At 44.8% G+C, this 19,802-nt stretch overlaps 1 protein-coding gene across 1 annotated transcript in view; it reads left to right on the top strand.

The window, feature by feature from the left end:
- Positions 1-4,331: 4,331 nt before the first annotated feature.
- rbpjl (recombination signal binding protein for immunoglobulin kappa J region-like) overlaps positions 4,332-19,802 on the top strand; it is a 27,788-nt gene continuing 12,317 nt past the window's right edge. The window contains exons 1-5 of the mRNA XM_069677428.1: positions 4,332-4,392; positions 9,458-9,605; positions 16,685-16,810; positions 16,962-17,032; positions 17,123-17,238. Coding sequence (XP_069533529.1) covers positions 4,332-4,392; positions 9,458-9,605; positions 16,685-16,810; positions 16,962-17,032; positions 17,123-17,238 — 522 coding nt within the window. The remainder of the gene's footprint in view (positions 4,393-9,457; positions 9,606-16,684; positions 16,811-16,961; positions 17,033-17,122; positions 17,239-19,802) is intronic.

Raw genomic sequence — 19,802 nt, 5'->3', positions numbered from 1 at the left:
AGGAAAGTTAGGCTGCAAACAGGTGACCTGAAGATCATTTTCATCAGCTTTGGTTTGTTTTTGTCAAAAAGATTTATAAAAAAGTAAAACATGTTTGTTCTAACTTATGTGTTCTTTAGATGATCAGATAGCTCAAAGGAGTTTTATTTCCTTTCACATATTTACGTCCAAAAAATCTGCAATTCTGACATTTGAGAAACTAAAATTCAGAGAAAACATTGTTTTTTAATCCAAAGTTGGCTAAATGATCGATGATTATCAAAATAACTGATTCTTTTTGTTCCAGCTGTAGCGGAGGACCTCCCATCCTTCTACCTGATGTTTGTTTCTTCTTTTTACCTGGATAAATTCTGTTTTCCTCTATTCACCGTCTTCTATTTAGACTTCAACACTTTGTGCTGAAACGAAGACTTGATGGGAGTAAAAATCTGTTTGCTCTTCAGACTCTGAATGTGCTGTTGTTCCTCTGTTGTTTCTGTATCCATGGAGGATGCATTGAGAAGCCTGATGTGTGCTGGCTCTGTTCGTGTGCACGCAGAGGACGAGACCCATATTTCAATCACTACAGATGATTTTTCAACGAGCTTTGGATCGATCACTGTCCTGCCTCCGCAGAGTGTTTCCATCTGTGCTCGATTGAGTTTGACTGATGTGGCCTCAAACTGTTTCTCTGGATTCTCACGTCAACAAAACAAAACTCCTGCACAGAATACGGCATCACTTCACCTCGCGGTCACAGTGTGCAGTAAATAACTTCATCTGCAGAAGCTGAGCTGAATCGAGCATGTGCTCTTGGAGCGATTACCAAGGCTGTTTTTTATTTGTTGTTTCTCTCCCTGCTGTCTGATGGGAAACAAAGACGTCTTGCTGAGTCCTGCTGCTTGTTGTCAGCAGGTTGTTGTGATGCTTTTAGCAGAATGACTGTAAGACACACAAACAGACGGACTGCAGGAGATCTCTGCGGCAGACACTCGACTTCTGCTCTCTCTCAGGTTATAAACTTACTTTTTAAAAAGAGTTGGATTATCACTGTTTTAATGTTTTAAGATTCAAGTTCAACATTGGTGGGTTAATGCTTTTTATCTTTCTTACTGAGACGTAGACGAGAAGATTGATACCACTTTCATATCTGTCTGTTCAGTATGAAGCCACAACCAGCTGCCCGTTAGCGTAGCTTAGCATAACGACTGGAAACAGGGGGAACAGCTAACCTGAACTGTGTCCACAAGTAACAAAATCTGCACCAATGATGCTCACAATCACACCTACGGGTAATTTAGAGTCATATTGAACTTTGGACTGAGGGAGGAAGCTGGGGGGAACCCACGCATGCGCGGGGAGAACATGCTAGCTGTGAGGCGACAGCGCTAACCACTGCAAAGTTACCTTTTCAAATGACCTTTTTCCATCACGCAGCCACCAACACTTTATATTTTATTACCTACAAAATTGAAATATTCTGCAAACAACTAACCGCCTTTTGGACAGGAGGAGTTCTGATGGACTTCTTGGATCAGCTGCGCAATAAAAGGAGCCGAGTGCACCAGCTGGGCGTGCACCTGGGTGCTACGTTACGTCCAACCTCGAGCTGAAAGATAGGACAGACTTTAAGTTACGCCCTGTGCACCAGGTAGACCTTTAGGCCCTGTTTGTGCTGCACCCGGGTGTATCTTTCACGCCTCAGATGGAGCAGGCGTAAGTTTAGAAAGTCAGACTAAAACAAACAGTAAAAGTAACAGTCACTAAACTTAAGACAGACACAACGGCAGCGCGTCGTGTTTACAGGAAATATAAGGAAAAGGTGTGAAGAGAAGACGAGCCCTGTTTGCGGCGCTGTCCCCGTCCTGCAGGTGCTGATTGTGCTCAGTTTTGATGCCAGTGAGGCCTTTCGAAACACTGAGGCAGACATGATGAATGTTCATCTGACACGGCATGATGATCAATGTCCTTGTCGATAGCTTTTGTTTGTTTGTTTGTTTGTGAGTTGTTCAGTTTTGCTGTGAGAACATTTTTATGTTCGAGTTTCCTTACTTCACCATCCATAAAATCCTTTTTCTTTGCTTCTTGCTTTGTTTGATGGGAGAAGTTAGAGAGTGGAGATGTGTGTTGCTTGGCAACAGTCAAGTGGACGTGCATCATGATATCTGGCGCAGCTACGACCGGTGTCAGTTAGGCTCTCTGCACTCGGTGTAAAGTATAAGTCGGACGTGAGAGAAAAGACGTATGTTTTTTACGTCCAGCTGGTGCACCCAGCTCCAGGAATGAACTGCACCTGATAAAGACGCAGTCCAGCAAATAACTCGCCATAAAACATTTAAAGCTTCTTTCCCGCACAGACATGGGGGGGGTAACTCTAGCCAAGAAGCTGAACGAGTATTTCAAAAACTCGTCTTTAAAAGTGATTCTTTGTTTATATTCTGTATTTGTTATTTAAAGAAGAAAATGGTTCATTTCTAAATAACCTTTTAAAAGTAAAAGTACATTTTGACTCTGTCTGGTAGGACCATTAGCATGTGTTGGCTAATGCTAGCTATTTTCTTTCACTGTTTGTAGAGATGCAGCTACGGCTAGCTTTGATCAGTGAGAGTCTTTTTGACTCGTCTGTACTCGAGCCGTCGTCGTGCTACGTTGAGGCATTAACCATTATCCTGTAATTGGCACTCGTGGCCTCTTTGGCTGCTGTTCACGTTAAATTACTAGTCTGGTTTTGAAGCTCTGAAAGTGATAGTTGTGTTTGGCATGGGGGAAAGAAACGGTGGAGTTTTTATGTGTTACTGATTCAGCGTTGAGTCGTTAGAGATGAACTAATGCAACAACAGGACTTCTGCTTACGGACAGACCTGTGCGTCTGCCGTCTCCTGCACTAAATGCACAGCAGACGTCTGCAGAGCGACATGATCCCCTGTCAGCTCTAAACATCGTTAAGTCATTTTGATCTCTGTAATCCATTCAAACTTGATTATGAGGAAGGACACTGTTCATGGAGAGTGCAACTTGGTCACTTGTGTCAGCTGGTGTTCGTGCATGTGTACTGGTTGCAATTTTTCGGTCTGAATTAAATACAGCTGCGACAATAAATCTATTTATGCATCTAAAGAGATGAATTGCAAACTATTTTAATGACCGATTGATCACTTCGGTCATTTTTCAGGCAAAAAAATCTTCAACATTTTCTGAATTCAGTTTGTTGACTGTGAGGATTTGCTGCTTTGTGTCGTTCATGACGGTTAAAGAGTCTTTGGGTTTCAGCCTGCTGGTGAGACAAAGGAGGCAAGATAAAGATAAATATTGTGATGAGCTTTTTCCCAACAGTTTTGACATTTTATTTACTTAAAGCTTAGTCGACTAATCATGAAAACAAACTGCAGATTTTAGCACTGAATAAGAATAATAAATAGTAAACTACAGTCAACATCCACTAGAAGAACATCAGATAACTTGATGGAAACTAAACGTTACAGAGACGTTCAGGCGGGACGTGTTTGTCAGAGAGAGGAAGGTGTGTGTGAGAAAGCTGCAGGCCAGCAACAGGTGATTATCTCCTTAATCACACAAACACACAGCGAGACCAGCGGTCAGGTAGCAGCTCCGGGATGGAGTGCAAACATGTACACACGTGCGCACACACACACACACACACACACACACACACACACACTTGAATAAATGTTGCACCAAAGCTTCTCTGACTGTAGATCGACTGTAAACTGTGGTGGAAACTCTCCGCTCGCTGGTTTAGACATATTTTAACTAATCTTCACTAACCTGAGGGAGGATGGTGAAACTGTGAGGTCATAAAATCAGCACACGGAGCATCTGGATGGAAACAGACTGAAACCTGCAGCTCAATAAACCAGAATGAGCCGAGCGACGGGAGGATTTTAATCAACGCGCTGCAGGACCAGAGCGAGAATTCAGGTCAGATCACACTGAGGAACGAACAGGTGCATGGTGTACTGTGTGTGTCTGTTGTCAGGCTGGCAGTGCTTGTGAGTATGAATGACTCCTGGTACATACTAAGGTTGGTTTTCATGTTGTTTTGGGGTCTGTTAGACATTTAAAGCCGTCTCCTCAGGGGCACAGCTGTGTTGGTGAGTCCGATCCCAACAGACCATCAAGCTGCAGCACGCAGCCAAGCTGGTGTTCAGCTGTTGGACCTGCTCGTTTACACCCAACACATGTTTTATTCTGCCATCACACTACCTGCCAGTGATGCATCTGATTGTCCTCATTGTTCATGAAGTGTTGTGCAGCTCTGTCACACACACAGAGATCTCTGTCTGTCATTGTGAAAGCAGAGTGACTATGGACCTGAGGCCCGCCTTCTCCTAATGTCAGCAGAGGCCACGCCCACCGTGGAGGAGATGGACATCAGAGAAGAAGACAGGAAAGGTGAGCAGGTGACATTTACAATCTCTGGTGAATTTTGAGAGATGTGACTTTCAGCAACAACAACACTCATCCACAGCTCCTACTCCTCGTCTTGTGGCGTCCTCAGAACGTTCGCACAGAGCGCGACATGGTGCTGTGGTGTCAGGAAAAGAGTTCGTCTCATCCCTGTTTAATCAAAAACTTAATTTGACTGTTTATTGGCAAATGTACAGATATTAAACTGAGGAGTTGTAGTGCTGCTGTGCCTCTTTGTTTGCATAACAAGCAGAGTGGAAGCAGGTTGTGAGCTCGCCTAAAGCCGGAGATATACTTGATTTTAATTGTGTGTTCGCATGCAAATGATGGCTGCCCAGCGCTCCCTGCGTCTGTTGGAGCGTCGGCTGAGGACGTCCTCAAGCAGTAACGCTACACGTATGCAACATGCAGTCTGCACATGAACAGTAGGGGGCAGTGTAGAGGCAGAGGGGATGTGACAGGGTCAACACAGCAGCAGGGACAACAAGCTGATAGACCAAGTCCACAATGATCCACATGTGAACGATGTGCCGTTGCCACTGCGCAGAGACAAACATGTCTGTCAAACAGCTGCAGACTGATTAGTTCTGTTATAGAAGTCGACGTGGAAACCTGCAAAACTAAATGGAAACAAGTCCGGGACCGTTACGTCCGAGCACGGAGGAACATGTTGGAGAGACGGAGCGGGGACGGAGCAGACGGTGTTTTTCTGACACACAAAATCTGTCACTAACCTCCTCGAGCGTCTCACATGGGCGTTGCATACGGCCTGAGCTCTCTGGTGCGCCCTCTAGAGGTCTCCTCGAGTAACACGTGTAGTGTAGAGACAAGTATGTGAACAGCTACGTTCAGGACGCAGGCGGTTGTGTACGTGAACACAAGGTTACAAAGCAAGTTTATCTCCAGCCTAAGAAGGCACATCTCAACATTTAAATAAAACTTTAAACAGCAGGAAAGTTCTGCACTGTTGCCTTTGGACCTGTTTTCTGTTGGTTCATGGTGCAACCTCTTTCTGCTGTCTCAAGATAACGACAATGAATGATCCTGAGCACTGCTAAAGACCAACACACCCCCGGGTGCAAACATGGCTGCAGGTACATTAGCATCTTTAACAGCGTCAGTCTGGGCGTGCCGACGGCATCAGTCTTAAACGAGCTATGAAACTTGTGCTCAGCTGGGCCCTGTTTTCACACACAGACGGTGTGATTCTCTCAACGCGATATTTATCTGCAGGACGCAGCTTTAATCTTTGATCATTGATGAACGAACGTGTAAACCAAAGACCAGAGAGTTAACTGCAAGTTAGATGCTGCTTCAATGCAAAAACACAGGAAGCACTCTGTAACGAAATCTGTTTACTTGTTTCACATTCTATCAATAATCTGACCTCTGACCCCCGATAACCATCCCACGACCTCCTGCCGGGGTCGTGACCCTGAGGTTGAGAGACGTTGACAGGTGACAGATATTTGACCCGCTTGTTGACATGCTGTCGGAAAGTTTCAGAGGACGACTTAACTTGACTTTATTTAATGTTTCAGAAGCATTCGTGCTGTCGAGGTGAAACTGTGACTCTACAGAGTTTAAACAGACCAGAATGATCCTTTAAGTTTATCGACTGATGTCTTTTATTCTTTTCTTACCAACATTAAGCGTCTTTATAAGAAGTGATGACGAGAAAAAAGAACGATTTCTGATTTTCTGTTTAATCAAACAGTGAGTTCATTAGTCCCTCAGTGCGTTAACATCCGTCTGACTGTCAGAGCCTGACGTGTGTTATGTCGGGCGGTTGTGCAGACTCGCAGCTGAACAGATCTCCACTAACAGATATTTATAGTTTCGACATTTCTTGTTGCTTCAGTCTGTGATTTTTACACTCTTTGCTCCTTTAAATCAGCCGATGATGTAGTTGGACTGCATGCTGTGAAATGCTCTCTATCACTTCACTTTAATGCAAATGCTGTTACTTGTTTTATTATAATAGAGACTGCGTTGACTCCGTTAGAGCCCCAGTGATTTCTTTAGATTTTATGGAACAAAACCTGAAACGATTTTAGAGGGAAAACGTTCGCTAATCACAGAATCAGAGAATTTTGAACTGTAATGAATTTAAACTTTTTAATGTAGATTTTGCTCCAGTATGACTCTGAAAGGTGTCAGAGCTGTCAGCTGTCTTAAACTTATTAAGAATATGTATCATTATTATTCTTTGTTTACCAATTGTATCATAAACCACCTCCGCTCAGGTGTGATGCTCGGACACGCGCTGCAGACAGTGCTGAGAGGAGGTAAACTATGCAGTCAGAGCGCCCTCTGCTGGACGAACTATTTCTAAATAACCTCCAGCATTGTTTTCTGCTTTATGACATATATATGATATATATACACACATAAACATGTGATACACCTGGGCAGGTCACCTGTCAATCTGTGTTTGAAATGCCTAACTACTCTAGCAGTACATATTGATGATGTGGCCTAAATGTAGTCTGCAGTATGCAAACAAAAGCTAAATGTGCAGTCTGCCAAAAACACCCGGATGTCGTACTGACTCTGAGAAAATCTCCAGTATGCATCGGACCAGTCTACCTTGCCTGCTGTATCCCACAATGCAAAGTGCTGGAACGTCACAGCGGCATTTGAAATGACGGACAGCTGCAGCATTCCAGCAGAAGGGGGCGCTATAGCTAAGGAAGCAGCGGTTATTGTTTACTTCCGCCTGGCGTAGCATACTGCAAAATGAATATGAAAAGCTCCTCCATACTACAGACTACGCTCACATTCACACCTATTTTAGAGTCACCATTGAACCTAACGAGCATGTCTTTGGACTGTGGGAGGGAGCCAGAGTACCTGGAGGGAACCCACTACATCTGAGCCGGGATTCAAACCAGCGATTTTCTAGCTGAGAGGCGTGATAACCACTGTACTTCGGATTCTTTTCGGAGCTGTTGCCTGCAGCGATCAATGTCCTGGACTGGAAACGTTAGTACTTCACTCCAGCGTCTCTCGCTGGGCCGTTCCTTTCAGAGGGAGGGGCGCAATGCATGCTGGGTGTTGTAGGAATGTAGCCACAGCTATGGCGCCAATTTCAAATATAATTGCTTCTATTGATTACAGAGAACACCAGCTCTGACTGACAGCAGCTTCTGTCAGGAGCGAACTGCTCCTTTAGTTTGATCAGAGCTTTTATCACAAAGATAACATCTGAAGTGAATCGAGTGTGACTGAAGGAGACTCTCTGCTCACAAAGGAAAACACTTAGAATAAAGAAACAGGTGACGGAGGTAGGCGGGGAACAGAATGAGTATGAGCTTCACACACACACTGTAGTGTCTGTGTGAGTTTGATTGACAGCCTGGATTCACACAGAGACGACAACATGTCAGCTCTGCGGCTCAGAGACACACGGACACAGAGGTGGATGGAGACCACGTGTTCATGCACACTGAGGCATGTAGAGTGAAAAGTAGGCAGGACGGAGAGACAGGAGGGCAGACAGACGGGTCTGTGCGTGCAGTGAGACAGGCAGGGAGCCTGTGGTCGTGCTGTAGGAGGCTGCGTTTGAGTGACAGCTGGAGCCCACACTGAGATGAAGACACAGCACTTCTTGTTAGTGGCGTCAGATTGGAACCAGATGTTGACTCTGCTACTGTTAGCAGTTTCACTGACTGCCCGACTGTTTTACTGACTGTCTACCTGCCTGCCTGTCTCACTGCATGACTTCCTGTAAAGCTGACAGACTCTCTCTGTTTGACTGCTTCATTATCTGTCTGTGGACCTCCGGCTCTGCTGTGACACGCTTCAGATTGATGGCTACATTAGTCCGTTGCACATAGCCTACTGCTTAATCATTTAGGACCAATTTACAATGCATTCTGGGTAAATTAAAACGTTGTTTTAAGCAGCCGTGAGGAGGCTGTAACCTTCCTCACATGTAGAAACGAATATTAACAAAAACATAAAAACATAAACATAAATCTTCCATCAGTTTACACGATGGCGAACCTCCTTCACATTATAACTGTAGATGTAGCTGCCTGTCTCTCTGCTCAGACAGGCTTCTTACTGTCTGTCTCTCTGCCTGAATGTCGGCCTTTGACCAGCTGCACAGAGCATCACCTCCAGGCAACCAGTGTGAACCCACAGCATCACTCTCTCTCTCTCTCTCTCGCTTTCGCTCTCTCTCTCTCTCTCTCACACACACTCACACACACACACACACACACACACACACACACACACATTCATTTCTATTTTTAGGCCTGTCATCTCTACATTGATTTAAATTCCTTCCTTATTTGACTCATTGTGAAACATCTCAGCACCTCAACAAGATGTTAAAGAATCAGTGAAACTTTATCGCCTTTAAATCCCATAAAAAGTTTTTTATCATCAGACCAAACTTCAGGCAGAAAGTTGTCACACTTTAAAAAAAACTTTTTATGGACGCTTTTTATGTGAGTAACAAACAACAGTAACATCTAGCGTTACAACTATTCTAACTACAAAGTAATCTGCAGATTGTTCCCAGGAAAAAAAGACTTGACTGTTGGATGAAAAAAAGTCGGACAATGGACAAACAGCTGGTCACAGTTTCCCTCAGTCCGAGCTGCAGATCTGTCCGTTAAACACGGTTTGAAATCTGAAAACATTCAGTTTATTCTCATTTCAGACAAAGAGAAGCATCGAGTCTTCACATTTTAGAAGCTGGAGCGGAGAATAATTTCACATTTTGCTCAGAAATGAGTCAAATGATCATTAAAAGGAGTGCTGATAGATTTCCTCTCCGTCCACTTCTCCTTTAAGATCTGTCGGCATCTTTATGAACTGATGAGGAGACCGATAGAGATGCACTTTGCACCAACCTCTAGATCTGCTGCACAGCCTTAATATTACCCTGCAAATAACTCTTACTGCTTTCTTTGCATTCATTGAATGTAACTTTAAATTGTGCCTGATTCAGTCATTTTGTGACTTGTTTTTCCGTTAAAGTCGTTCTTACTTGAAATGAAGCACCATCTGAATTAATGCTCTTTTCAACTGTCAGAAACATCCTCGACCCTGCCGGGATACCCCCAGACAGACCCCGCTCTGCTGTACACCAGTCCCCTGTCCCCGGACCCGGTCAGCCCGCTGACTCACCTGGGGACGCTGCTGTCCGGACACGACGCACCGAGGAGCGGAGGATGGGACAGGTAAGTCAACCTCTGCAGCAAAAAGTCCCGTTACACAGAGACACTCACACACACAGCGTCCCGCTGTTAGAAAGGTGAGGTTTGCTGTAGGTTATCCTCAAACTGTGTGTGGTGTCAGAGCAGCTCTCACCGAGCCGTGAGGAATGAGAGCGTGGACGTGAAAATGCGCTCCGGACGGTGGGACCTCTCTGCGTCTCTGCCTCCGTGACCTTTCCTCGGTTTGACTCTCTGCTGGAATGAGGAGGTGGAGGGATGGTGTGTAGGTATTAAAACGGCAGGAGGAGAAGTATGCGCGAGGGCAGAGACCCCACCCCCCTGCTTTGAAATCCGAACAACAGGCAGTGAGAGTCTGTGGTTTCTTCTGGCGGCTTGGAGAGGTGAGGTGGGGCCGTGGCGCGCGGCGCAGCGGGGCGCAGTGGATAGGATGGCATCACAACTGTGTTTCTACTGAACCGATTAAATTTAAAGCCGCTCAAGTCTTTACGATGTTTTTATATAAGATGTTATATGTTTGTAAAATGTAAAACAATGGTGTTAAATTCTTATTTACCCTCTTTTCAAGGACAACACACATCAGTCATATTTCTGTAAATGTGCCAGTGTTAGCTAGCTGGCTAATTCTCAACTGTCGTCTTGGGCCAGATGTTTAAACCAATCAGGTGATGCCTATGTGAGAAATGAGACAAAAACACCATAAAGAAATGTAACACAATAATTATTTTAGTCAGAGCAGAAGCCTCGCAGCAGAACATCACTGCAGTAATCCAGCAACAATATCAAGTACCTGCATGCTGACAGGAGAGCTGATGATTGTGAATGTGTTGGAACAACAGGCAAAGACAACATTTCACTGACTGATCTGAACACAGTAAAACACATTGTCCCTCTGAACAGTAGTCGGGACGCGGCTGGCCTCTTTAAGCTGGTTTAAATGAGCTTCAGCCACAAGACACAGAAGTGCAGGGAATCGTACCTGGTCAGGTGACCTCACTCTGGGGACCTTTGTGGTCATGGGGACCTGGTTTATCAAAACATGGCTTCAGGCTTATACAGGTTTCTGAGACAGGAAAGGTGTTTATGTTTGCATGTAATCAAATTAAAGCTAGATTACCAGAGAGCCAAGTTCTCTCCATCATAGAGATGTTAGGAAACCCACTGATTCTAAGACCGAGACTAGAGAGATGACCAGCACAATACAGAGTACCCCTCCGTAAGCAGTGTGATGTATGATAATCTAACGTGTACTGAGTATGGATGCGATACGATTGCTATCACTGTTATATGTCTGTCTTTATTCACTGAAACAATCAAAACTCTAGAAACAGGCTGAGCTAACATTAGCGTAGCTCCTGACGTCCGTCCTCTGCAGACTAACAGAGAAACTCTGATCTCAAACATGAAACTGCTTTATTTTGTGTTTTTACCGGTTTAAATGATCTTAACTTTGAATTTAAAAAATGCAGCCTAAAATGTTTGATTAGAAAACTGTGATTGATGACAATCGCAAGCTTTGACTAAAGCGAGGCACCTGATTCCCTCCTTCAGACTAAAGTAATCAAAGTCCTGATGTTCTGATGGTTCTAAAGATGATCTCTCCAGATGTTCCTGTGCTGTGACGGATGTTAGACTGATTTTAATGCCCCCGATCTGCTCAGAAGAACGTCGTGGTCGCACCGATTTCAAACCGTAAATATTAAACATGTTCAATATTTACGATCTCATATCCTGTCGTGTGGGGGGGCCGGGGAGGACAGCCGAGCATGCTCTCTCTGGATCGTCACGTGGAACCAAACGATAGCCAATCAGGAAGCAAGCTGACTCATGTTTGTTTACTCTAAAGTCTCGTTTGATTTAGTGAGATTTCCAGTGTTTAGACTCAGGCTGTGTTTGAAATGACATATACTATATACCACATGCTGCATTATGCGTTCAGCGACAGTACGAAGGATGGAGCTGTTCAAATGTAACTTCCACCACGGTACGCCAGGCTCCAGTGTTGGAAAGCAGAAGTGAAGCCCGTCTTTAATGTAGCCCGCCAAAAGCAAACTGCCGATTCTGTAGCTATAGTGCCCCCTGCTGCTCGAATGCTTCTGCCGTCCACCATTTCAACTGCCGCTGTGACGTTCCAGCGCTTTGCATTGTGGGATATCAGCACGACATCCGGGTATTTTTGGCACACTATAAATTTTGCTTTTAGAATAGATAATAGAATAAACCGTTATTGATCCACAACGGGGAAATAGGAGAGAGGAGAGGCACACAGAGCACGCTTTCGTTTGCATTCTGCAGACTACAGTTTGGCCAAATCAGCGCTGCTAGTATAGTACAGCATTTCAAACACGGCCTCTGACCCAGGTTGTTGGTGAATTAATCTGTTAGTGTTGTGACCTCATCATCTTTGCTCAAGTCCCAAACAAGTCTCGAGTCATTTTTTCTTGGGCAACTCAAGTCAAGTCGAGTCCTTAGTTAAAGCAAGTCAAGTCACTTTTTTTCCACCTTAGATCCAGCACTCTTACCGGTAGTATCCGGTCCTTATAAAGAGGAGAGACAAGGTGTTAGCAGCTCGTCTAATAATGATATTATTGGCCAGTTTATTTAGCCTGTTCACAAAGTATGACAGTGAATTGTATCTGTGTTATCTCGGCACAGACGCAGCCATGATGATGGTCTGCTCTGAGAGCGTGTTGAGTAGTAACGAGTACGACTGATGAGGCTTCTCTTTGGGGGCTGTGATGTGGCCTGTTGCCATAGCGAGGAGTTTGACTGACAGCCAGTCATCCAATCATGACAATCACAAACCTGGGAGCTTTTTGACAGTTTGCGCTGCGTACATACCTGATAGTTAGACAGAAACTTGACAACAATGAATTTGATCATTTTATATGTAACAGCTAACATTCAAAGTTATGAACACACGCAAGTCATCCGAGTCATCATGGCTCAAGCCGAGTCTCAAGTCATTTATTTTTTGTCAAGTCACAAGTCATCAAAACAGTGACTCGAGTCGACTCGAGATCAAGTCACCAAGTCTCAAGTCACCACATCTCTGGAGTCTGTGAGTGTGTCGTGCTGTTTGGGTCGTATCGTTGCTCTCCTACACTACAGGAACTAAACTGTTGAATCTGTCGTTACCTGTCGTCACGTGTGGCTCTCTCACGTCTGATAAGATTTTAAACATCTTTCAGAGTGGGCCGGCCTTGTAGAATATTGTAGAATATTTCTCTCTGGTCTCATGTTACAGGAGTTTTCCTGCACTGACTCCTGTTGAGTCTCGCTCACTAACAAACCTCATAATGACGGTCGTTACTGTTCCTGCTCCACTTCTACCAGAACTGCCTCTGGACCAGGAGATGAACTCTGTTTCGGAGGTGAAAGTGCATTCCTCCCCTCCCCTCTGTCTCTCCTCTGTCCACTCTGTGTTCCCGGTGTGAAATGCCAGAGAGTCTGAGCTCCCGACACACTGACCTTTGACCTTTGAAGAGGGGAAGGTCTAATTTAGACTACTGCTTGCACCCTGGTGACTGCCCACACACACACACACACACAGAGAGAGAGAGCCAGTCAAGTGTGAACCCTGAACTGTGAACTGTGGAGAGAGGTGGGCCGGGTCAGTGGGATCCCCCTCATATGAACAAAACCTTCAGTATACAGCTCAGCAGGCCGACTCGGCCTCCTTACAAGGAGCAGGATACACGTACCTTTGGACGCAGACAGGAGTCAGGGCCACGAATACAGCAGCGCGCACAACTCCACAAATAAGTTACAAAATATTGTTTTGGGTGCACGGTAGAAAATATATCCATCGCGTTTCAGCTCTTATGTCATCTTCAGCATGAAGAGCTTTTTGTTTTTCAGGAGTCAGAGCCAAAACTGTATCACAGGAGAAATAAATAAATCCTGACAGGAACCAAATGTGCCACAAATGATTAAAAAAACAGAAACATTTCAGTCATTTGGTTCAGAGCTGTTCAGACAGCAGCAAAGATACTGTGAGACTTGTTTGGTTTTTGACGTTAGCATTGAATCATCACAAGTTGGCCTAACAAAGAGACTGCACAGTTTGAGAAGACGTCTGTGAGAGAAAGAGACAAACAATAAGTTTACCTGTGTGTGAGTTTACTTTGTCACAGCATCACTGCAGTTTATGAAATAGTCATGAAGTGTCGTCGATAGATTTGTGAACAAAAACATGAATTGTTTTTGTGATAGTCAAGTTGGAAAATAATGTGTTTGCACCGGGACAGTAAGTAAGCCTGGAGGGATGTCGGTGACGTGCTGTAGAGAGCGATAAAGTCTGCGTTACGAGGAGGAGGAGGTGAACTGAGGGGTCAAACAAACAAGGACTTTACTCTGGACGCTGGTCTTTGTGTCCCTGTGAGACCTAAAGTCAACACTGACATGTTACATGAACCAAAATGTTCTTGTCCTAAATCTAACAAAACTGTTTCCTTAAACTTCCAACAAATGTTGAATGTTGTGAAACAGTAGAACGTTGCTAAGTGTAAAGGTGCATTCAGACCTGACAGGTGAGAACACTCGAACTCTGGTGCCGATCAAACCACCGGACCACGGTCCGCCAGAAAAGACAGGACTCGGTCACTTGCAGAGAAAGGCAGCGAGATGAGGAGAGGACAGACGTGGAGGAGTGACAAGGAAATAGAAATATGGGCAACCAAACAACTTCACAAGTGCTTGTTTAAACACACGAGAACACAGAGGTGTTCAAAGTGTTCAGTGAAAACCTAAAGGAGAGAGGAACTGATCGATCTGTGGATCAATGTCGCTTTAAAGTAAAAAGATTACCTTATTACCACGTGGAACTTCTGACCAATCAGAGAGCAGTTTCCTCAAAACATTTGAAATCTGCCGTGTGAACACAAACCAAACTCGATTTGGTGTTTGGATCAAACAAATAGACTTTAGGTGTGAAAGCACCCTAAGGCCTCAAATCTAGACAGTGGAAGATGGTGGTTTGAGCTTAAATAATACGTTAACATTGACTCCTGGTTTCACACCGAACATACAGAAAAGAAAGAGGCAGAAAGGGGCGCAGTCTGTAGAGAAGGCGCCTCTTACACAGAGGCAAAGTCCTTTACCAATCAGATGCAGATTCGACTCTGACTCGCGGCCCTCTGATGCATGACATCCCCTCTCTTCCTCCCATATTTCCTGCCACTCTTCACGGTCACTATTGAGTAAATTCAGTATAAAGCCAAAAACATAATCCTTAACAAAAAGAGGCTGAAGGCTGTCAGCAAGTGATTTTAACACATCACACATTGTTGTCATTACAGGTGGATAAATGCCAACAGCAGCCACAGACACCGGGTGTTTGTTCTTGTTTTTCATTTAAAGATTGTTGTAAAGACAAGTGAAACAAATGATTGTGCATCCAAGATAAAGTCCCACCCTAACTGTAGTAATCCCTTTAAATAATTTGTGCAACATTTTTTATCAGAACATAAAACACCAAAACATCTGCAGAAAGATTCTGCTGCAGGAGGAAACGCTTAAAACACACTGCAGAATAAATCGTGATGTGAGAGACGAGTGCAGAGACGCTCAGACGGTCCTGTCCAAACTGTCTGCAGAATAATCTGGGTGAATATTTACAACCTGCACGAAATAATAAAGGAAAGTTTTAAAATGTTTTGGCAGCCGTGTTTGACCCTCACCATGCTCGGTGTGTGCTCGTCTTTAACACCATGGAGAGGCTGTTTTGTTGGAGTTTATGAGCAGAGAAGAACATGGACCCGTGTTGTTCAGTTTGATCCACTGACCCTCTGCAGAGTCTGATCAGGGGTGTGTGTGTGTGTGTGTGTGTGTGTGTGTGTGTGTGTGTGTGAGACTGTGGTGTTATTGGGTCGTCCTTGTTAAGTCCAGCAGCCCTCTGCTCTCTGACGCTCAGACGAAGAGTTAAAGCCTGAAGAGAGACTTATCTTAATCACAAGGACACAGTGATCGTGTCCTTTGTCTCGCATTGACTGAGTGAGTTTTTAGATTAGTAACACAGGGTTAATTTAACAAGACTTCACAATCTCTGGTCCGTTTTTCTGAGCTGGGCTTTTATTTGATCTGTTTTAAATGCTTTTAAGGTCGAGTGGTTCTAATGCAGCAGATACGTCCTCATGTTCCTGTGTGTTCTCTCTGTGTGTTCTCTCTCTCTGTGCACTAATATAAATCTGGTGTTTGTACACAGCCCGGCTCTCTGAGCAGGAAACACGCGGAGTAGCTCAGAGCGAGCCACACAGCAGCTTCCTGTTGACGTTCAGCTTAAGTTCTAGTTTGCAAAGATCTCAAACACACAGATCGGATCTCACTGCGTCCTGCGTGTTTACACCTGTACTCAAAGATCCTCTTGTGATCAGATCAGGGCCTCAGCAGGGCCTCAGTGAACAGTCGAAAACGTAGTCTTAATGCAGTTTATAGACTTATTCTCAGCTCTTTTCACAAGCTCTGTTAACTCTTAATTGTTGTCATCAGCCATAAAGATCCAGCCTCGTGTTTTCATCCCTCCTTCCTCTCCTCCGCTCGTGTCAACACTCTTCATTATTAGAGACATTCCTGACTGCGGGGCTCGGGGATGTAACTCTGTTATTCTGGCTGCTCGTTACACGGTCACTAAAGTGACAGCTGCTGTTGTTAGCAGAGATACACCTCTCTATGCTGAAGTGTTATCACACAGATGAGTCTACTGAAGAAGCAAAGAATGATTATTTCAGAAGACACATGCATGAGAAGAAGATTCATATCTTTCTGTGGACGTTAAAAAAGTGTTTTTTAGAGACGTGTCATCCGCCTACAGCTCTTTGTTTGTCTTTGTCATTTCTACTGTGGATGTCAAACTTGTACAAAGATGTTTCATCCTCCTTCCTGTGCATTTAATAAATCACTGAGCTTTTCTGGGCAGTGAAATTACAAGTCTGCGTGGTCTTAAAGTTCTTAAAGATCAATAATCAAACTTTTCTCTGCAGTACCACAGTTGGCCACTGGGGCAAAATCACTACTACCTCCATGAGCCAAACACATTCAGTATAACTCCTGGTTGTCTTTGACTGACAGCGTTCTTGTCCAATCAGGAGACTGGACCAGGGCTTTCAGCTTCTGGGATCAACGAGGGAACCAGGAAGAGAAGCTCACGCAGACCAGAGTGTCACCATCCTGCACGCCAAGGTCGCCCAGAAGTCCTACGGCAACGAGAAAAGGTTTCAACTCCACATGTGGAGCTTTCAGACAGTTAGAGAAATCCATCTTTCCTGTATTCAGTTGTTTTAGTGCCACAAGCTGACCTTCTGATAAGCATCTCCAACCTCACAGCTCACGATCATGTGCATCAGTCTGTTTCATCCTCCTCAGGTTTTTCTGCCCTCCTCCCTGTGTTTACATCAGCGGTCCTGGATGGAGAGTCATGCAGGACCACCTCAAAGGTAAAGTCATGAAAAATCCTCCCTCGTCTTCCTCCCTCTTCCTCCTTGTTACTGATCTCCTGTTTCTCTCCTCTCGGCGTCTCGGTCCAGCGGTGGGTTACGGAGACTCTGCGTATCGAGTGTGTGGCTACATGTGTCTGGACAGCTCGAGTCAGTCTCAGGCTGACACCTTCAAGCTGGTGTTCGATGAGCAGCCAAACTCCAGGGTGAGAGAAGTGTGTGTGTGCGTGTGTGTGTGTGTGTGTGTGTGTGTGGTGTCTGATCTAATACCATGTGCTAAACTGTCTACCTCACACCTGCCAGTCTGTCTGAAAGTTTGAACTGGAGTTTTTCTGTCTCAATTATCCACTGATTTAATCTCCCAACAGGAGTTCTGCTTTACAGGAATAATCAGAAGGATCTTTACTAGAAAAATAAAACATAGACTTTTACAAATATAATATAAACCATCTCTGGGCCTCTGTGTGTGTTGGTGAGCGTGTGTGCAGACCCTTGTGAGACCCTTCCCTCTGCATCTGTTCTGTGGTTTTGCTTTGCACGGGACGTTTTCAGGAGGGGCGCTGACGTGAGCCAATCACAGCGTACAGGTGAGTGTGGGAGTGGTTCAAATTAGCAACTGGGCCCCATTCAGACCGAACATGGCGAAACAGCGATGCAGAGTTAGCCTTCTTTCTGTTGGACAGGTCGGTGCCTCAAACTGGGTAGGACAAGCTCACCGGCGGTTAGCATGCTTGCGCAAAGATTGACGACCAGCTATCCTTTAAGGTTCACGTGGCCTCGATTGCTCGGTCATGTGGATTTGCCCTGTACAACATCAGGAAGATCAGACCCTACCTGTCAGAGCAGCTCCCTCCTGGCAGGCCTTCCTGCATGCACGTTCAAACCTCTGCGTGACTGGTAATAAACTTGGCAATCAACCCAAAACAACACGTCCCTCCACTGCTCAGATCCCTCCGCTGGGTCCCAGTCGCCGCTCGCGTCAGATTCAAACCCTGTTGATGATGATGATGACTATACTGATCATGTTGATGTTGTTGATGATGATTATTATTATTTATGTGCTCTGTCTGTCAGCACCGGTGTCCGATCACACTTGAAGCTGTTTGTTGGCTCTCACTGACTTCGTTCCCTCCCGTCTCGATCGTTGCCTGTGTTGTATTAACTCTCAGATGTTCGTCGCTTTGGACAAAGCGTCTGCTAAATTAAACTGTAACATTGTAAGGTAACCGTGATGCTCTCGGTGTGCTCGGCGGGGTGGGCGTGTTCTCGCATGAGAGAGTGAGAGTGAGCTTCTGGTGACGAAGAGCCCAGGAGGAGGGTTTGAACAGTTTGAATGTGTTGTTGCTGAAATGAAGGAAATCCTCCTTATTATGCCTTTAACCATGTTAGGTTGTAGAATCATAGAGTTCATACATTTAACAGTGTAAACCGATATAACAAGTTTAACAGTATAAACTTCCTCCTCTTGTTGGTGTGAGTTTGTTTCTGACTCAGAGTTTCAGTCGTCCATTGAAAACAGGATCCGTGAGCGTGGTCACCAAAGGTTCAAACCGTTTATCAACCATCGCCAAGAGATGACTCAAACAGGATGTTCAAACTACGCCTCAAACCCGTCACTTTGCACTGTTTGTGTTCCAGAGAATTTCAGCTTATTTCTCATCTCTGTTTCTACTGTTTTCACTTCCACTTTTGAAGTGAAGGAACTGGTTCAAATCCAGGGTTGCCTTCACAGAGAGGCTGTCTGCAAACGTGCTCCATCAGTCACATTGAAAAGCCTAACAGTGTGTGGTTCGTCTCTATGATGTCAGATCTGTCGTAGTATCCAGCCTTTGCTGTCATTAGTGTGTGATGATCTGCCAAAGAAAGCCCCGCCCTGCAGCACAATCAGTGAAGTCATGTTTCAGACATATTTTTGTCCGAGCTGTAACAATCGGACGGCAAAGAGCCGGAGAGACGGACGTGGAGTCATTTGCAGAGTCCTCTGTTTTCAGGGGAAGACTGAACAAGCCGTGTGGGACCCAGCTTGTTCCACTTGGTGTTGACCGTCGGCAGATCCAGTCAGAGAAGGACTTTTCTGAGCATGTTTAATATTTATATATCGACCTCCAGAGGTTCAGTGTTTGGTGTATTTACTGACTCGTCAGGTGTGTGACCTTTCCTAACTGTGCAAAAGACCTGTGTTTAAACAGTCTTTATGAGTGGTTTGTTCTTTTTAGGTTTCAGTTTGTCTTCTTTTTTACTGAGCTGTAACATTCTGCTGGATGACGTCACTCCTGCGTCACATGTAGGATCCAGACAGTAAAGGGAACATCAATAGAAGCTGCCTACAGGCTCAAAGCTAACACAGCAAGCTAACTAACTAGCCCTGCAGCTACAGCTCGAGGTAGTTAACAGACTTTAATGATTCATCAGGTTAAAGCAGAGAAAGATTTGTTTAGTTCTTAGAGGATTTTGTTTCATTGTTGGTGCTTAAAAACTAAACAAAGCAACAAGAGAAGTTAGAAAGAAGCTGACTGAGAGAGCTGTGATTGGTTGATGGTCATGTTGGTCCAGTGTGAGATGTTGTTGATCCAGGAGCACGTGTCCGTGCAGCAGTCCCTCCAGGAAGCAGGAATTTTAGCCAATCTCTGCAACTTTTGCACAAATTTGACCAATCAACCTGTTTCCCCCACGGGTGCTGACGTGTGCATCACCAAATATTGATCTTTACAGGTCTGCAATGTTGTAAGAACATCGGAGAGTATCGTTTACTGTGCCTTTAATATCTCCA

Source organism: Semicossyphus pulcher, unplaced genomic scaffold, assembly GCF_022749685.1.
Source record: "Semicossyphus pulcher isolate SPU_LCO1_2020_fin unplaced genomic scaffold, fSemPul1.0.p SCAF_3, whole genome shotgun sequence".
NCBI lineage: Eukaryota > Metazoa > Chordata > Actinopteri > Labriformes > Labridae > Semicossyphus > Semicossyphus pulcher.
The sequence above is the reverse complement of the archived record's forward strand: the minus strand, read 5'-3'. Positions and strand labels throughout refer to the sequence as shown.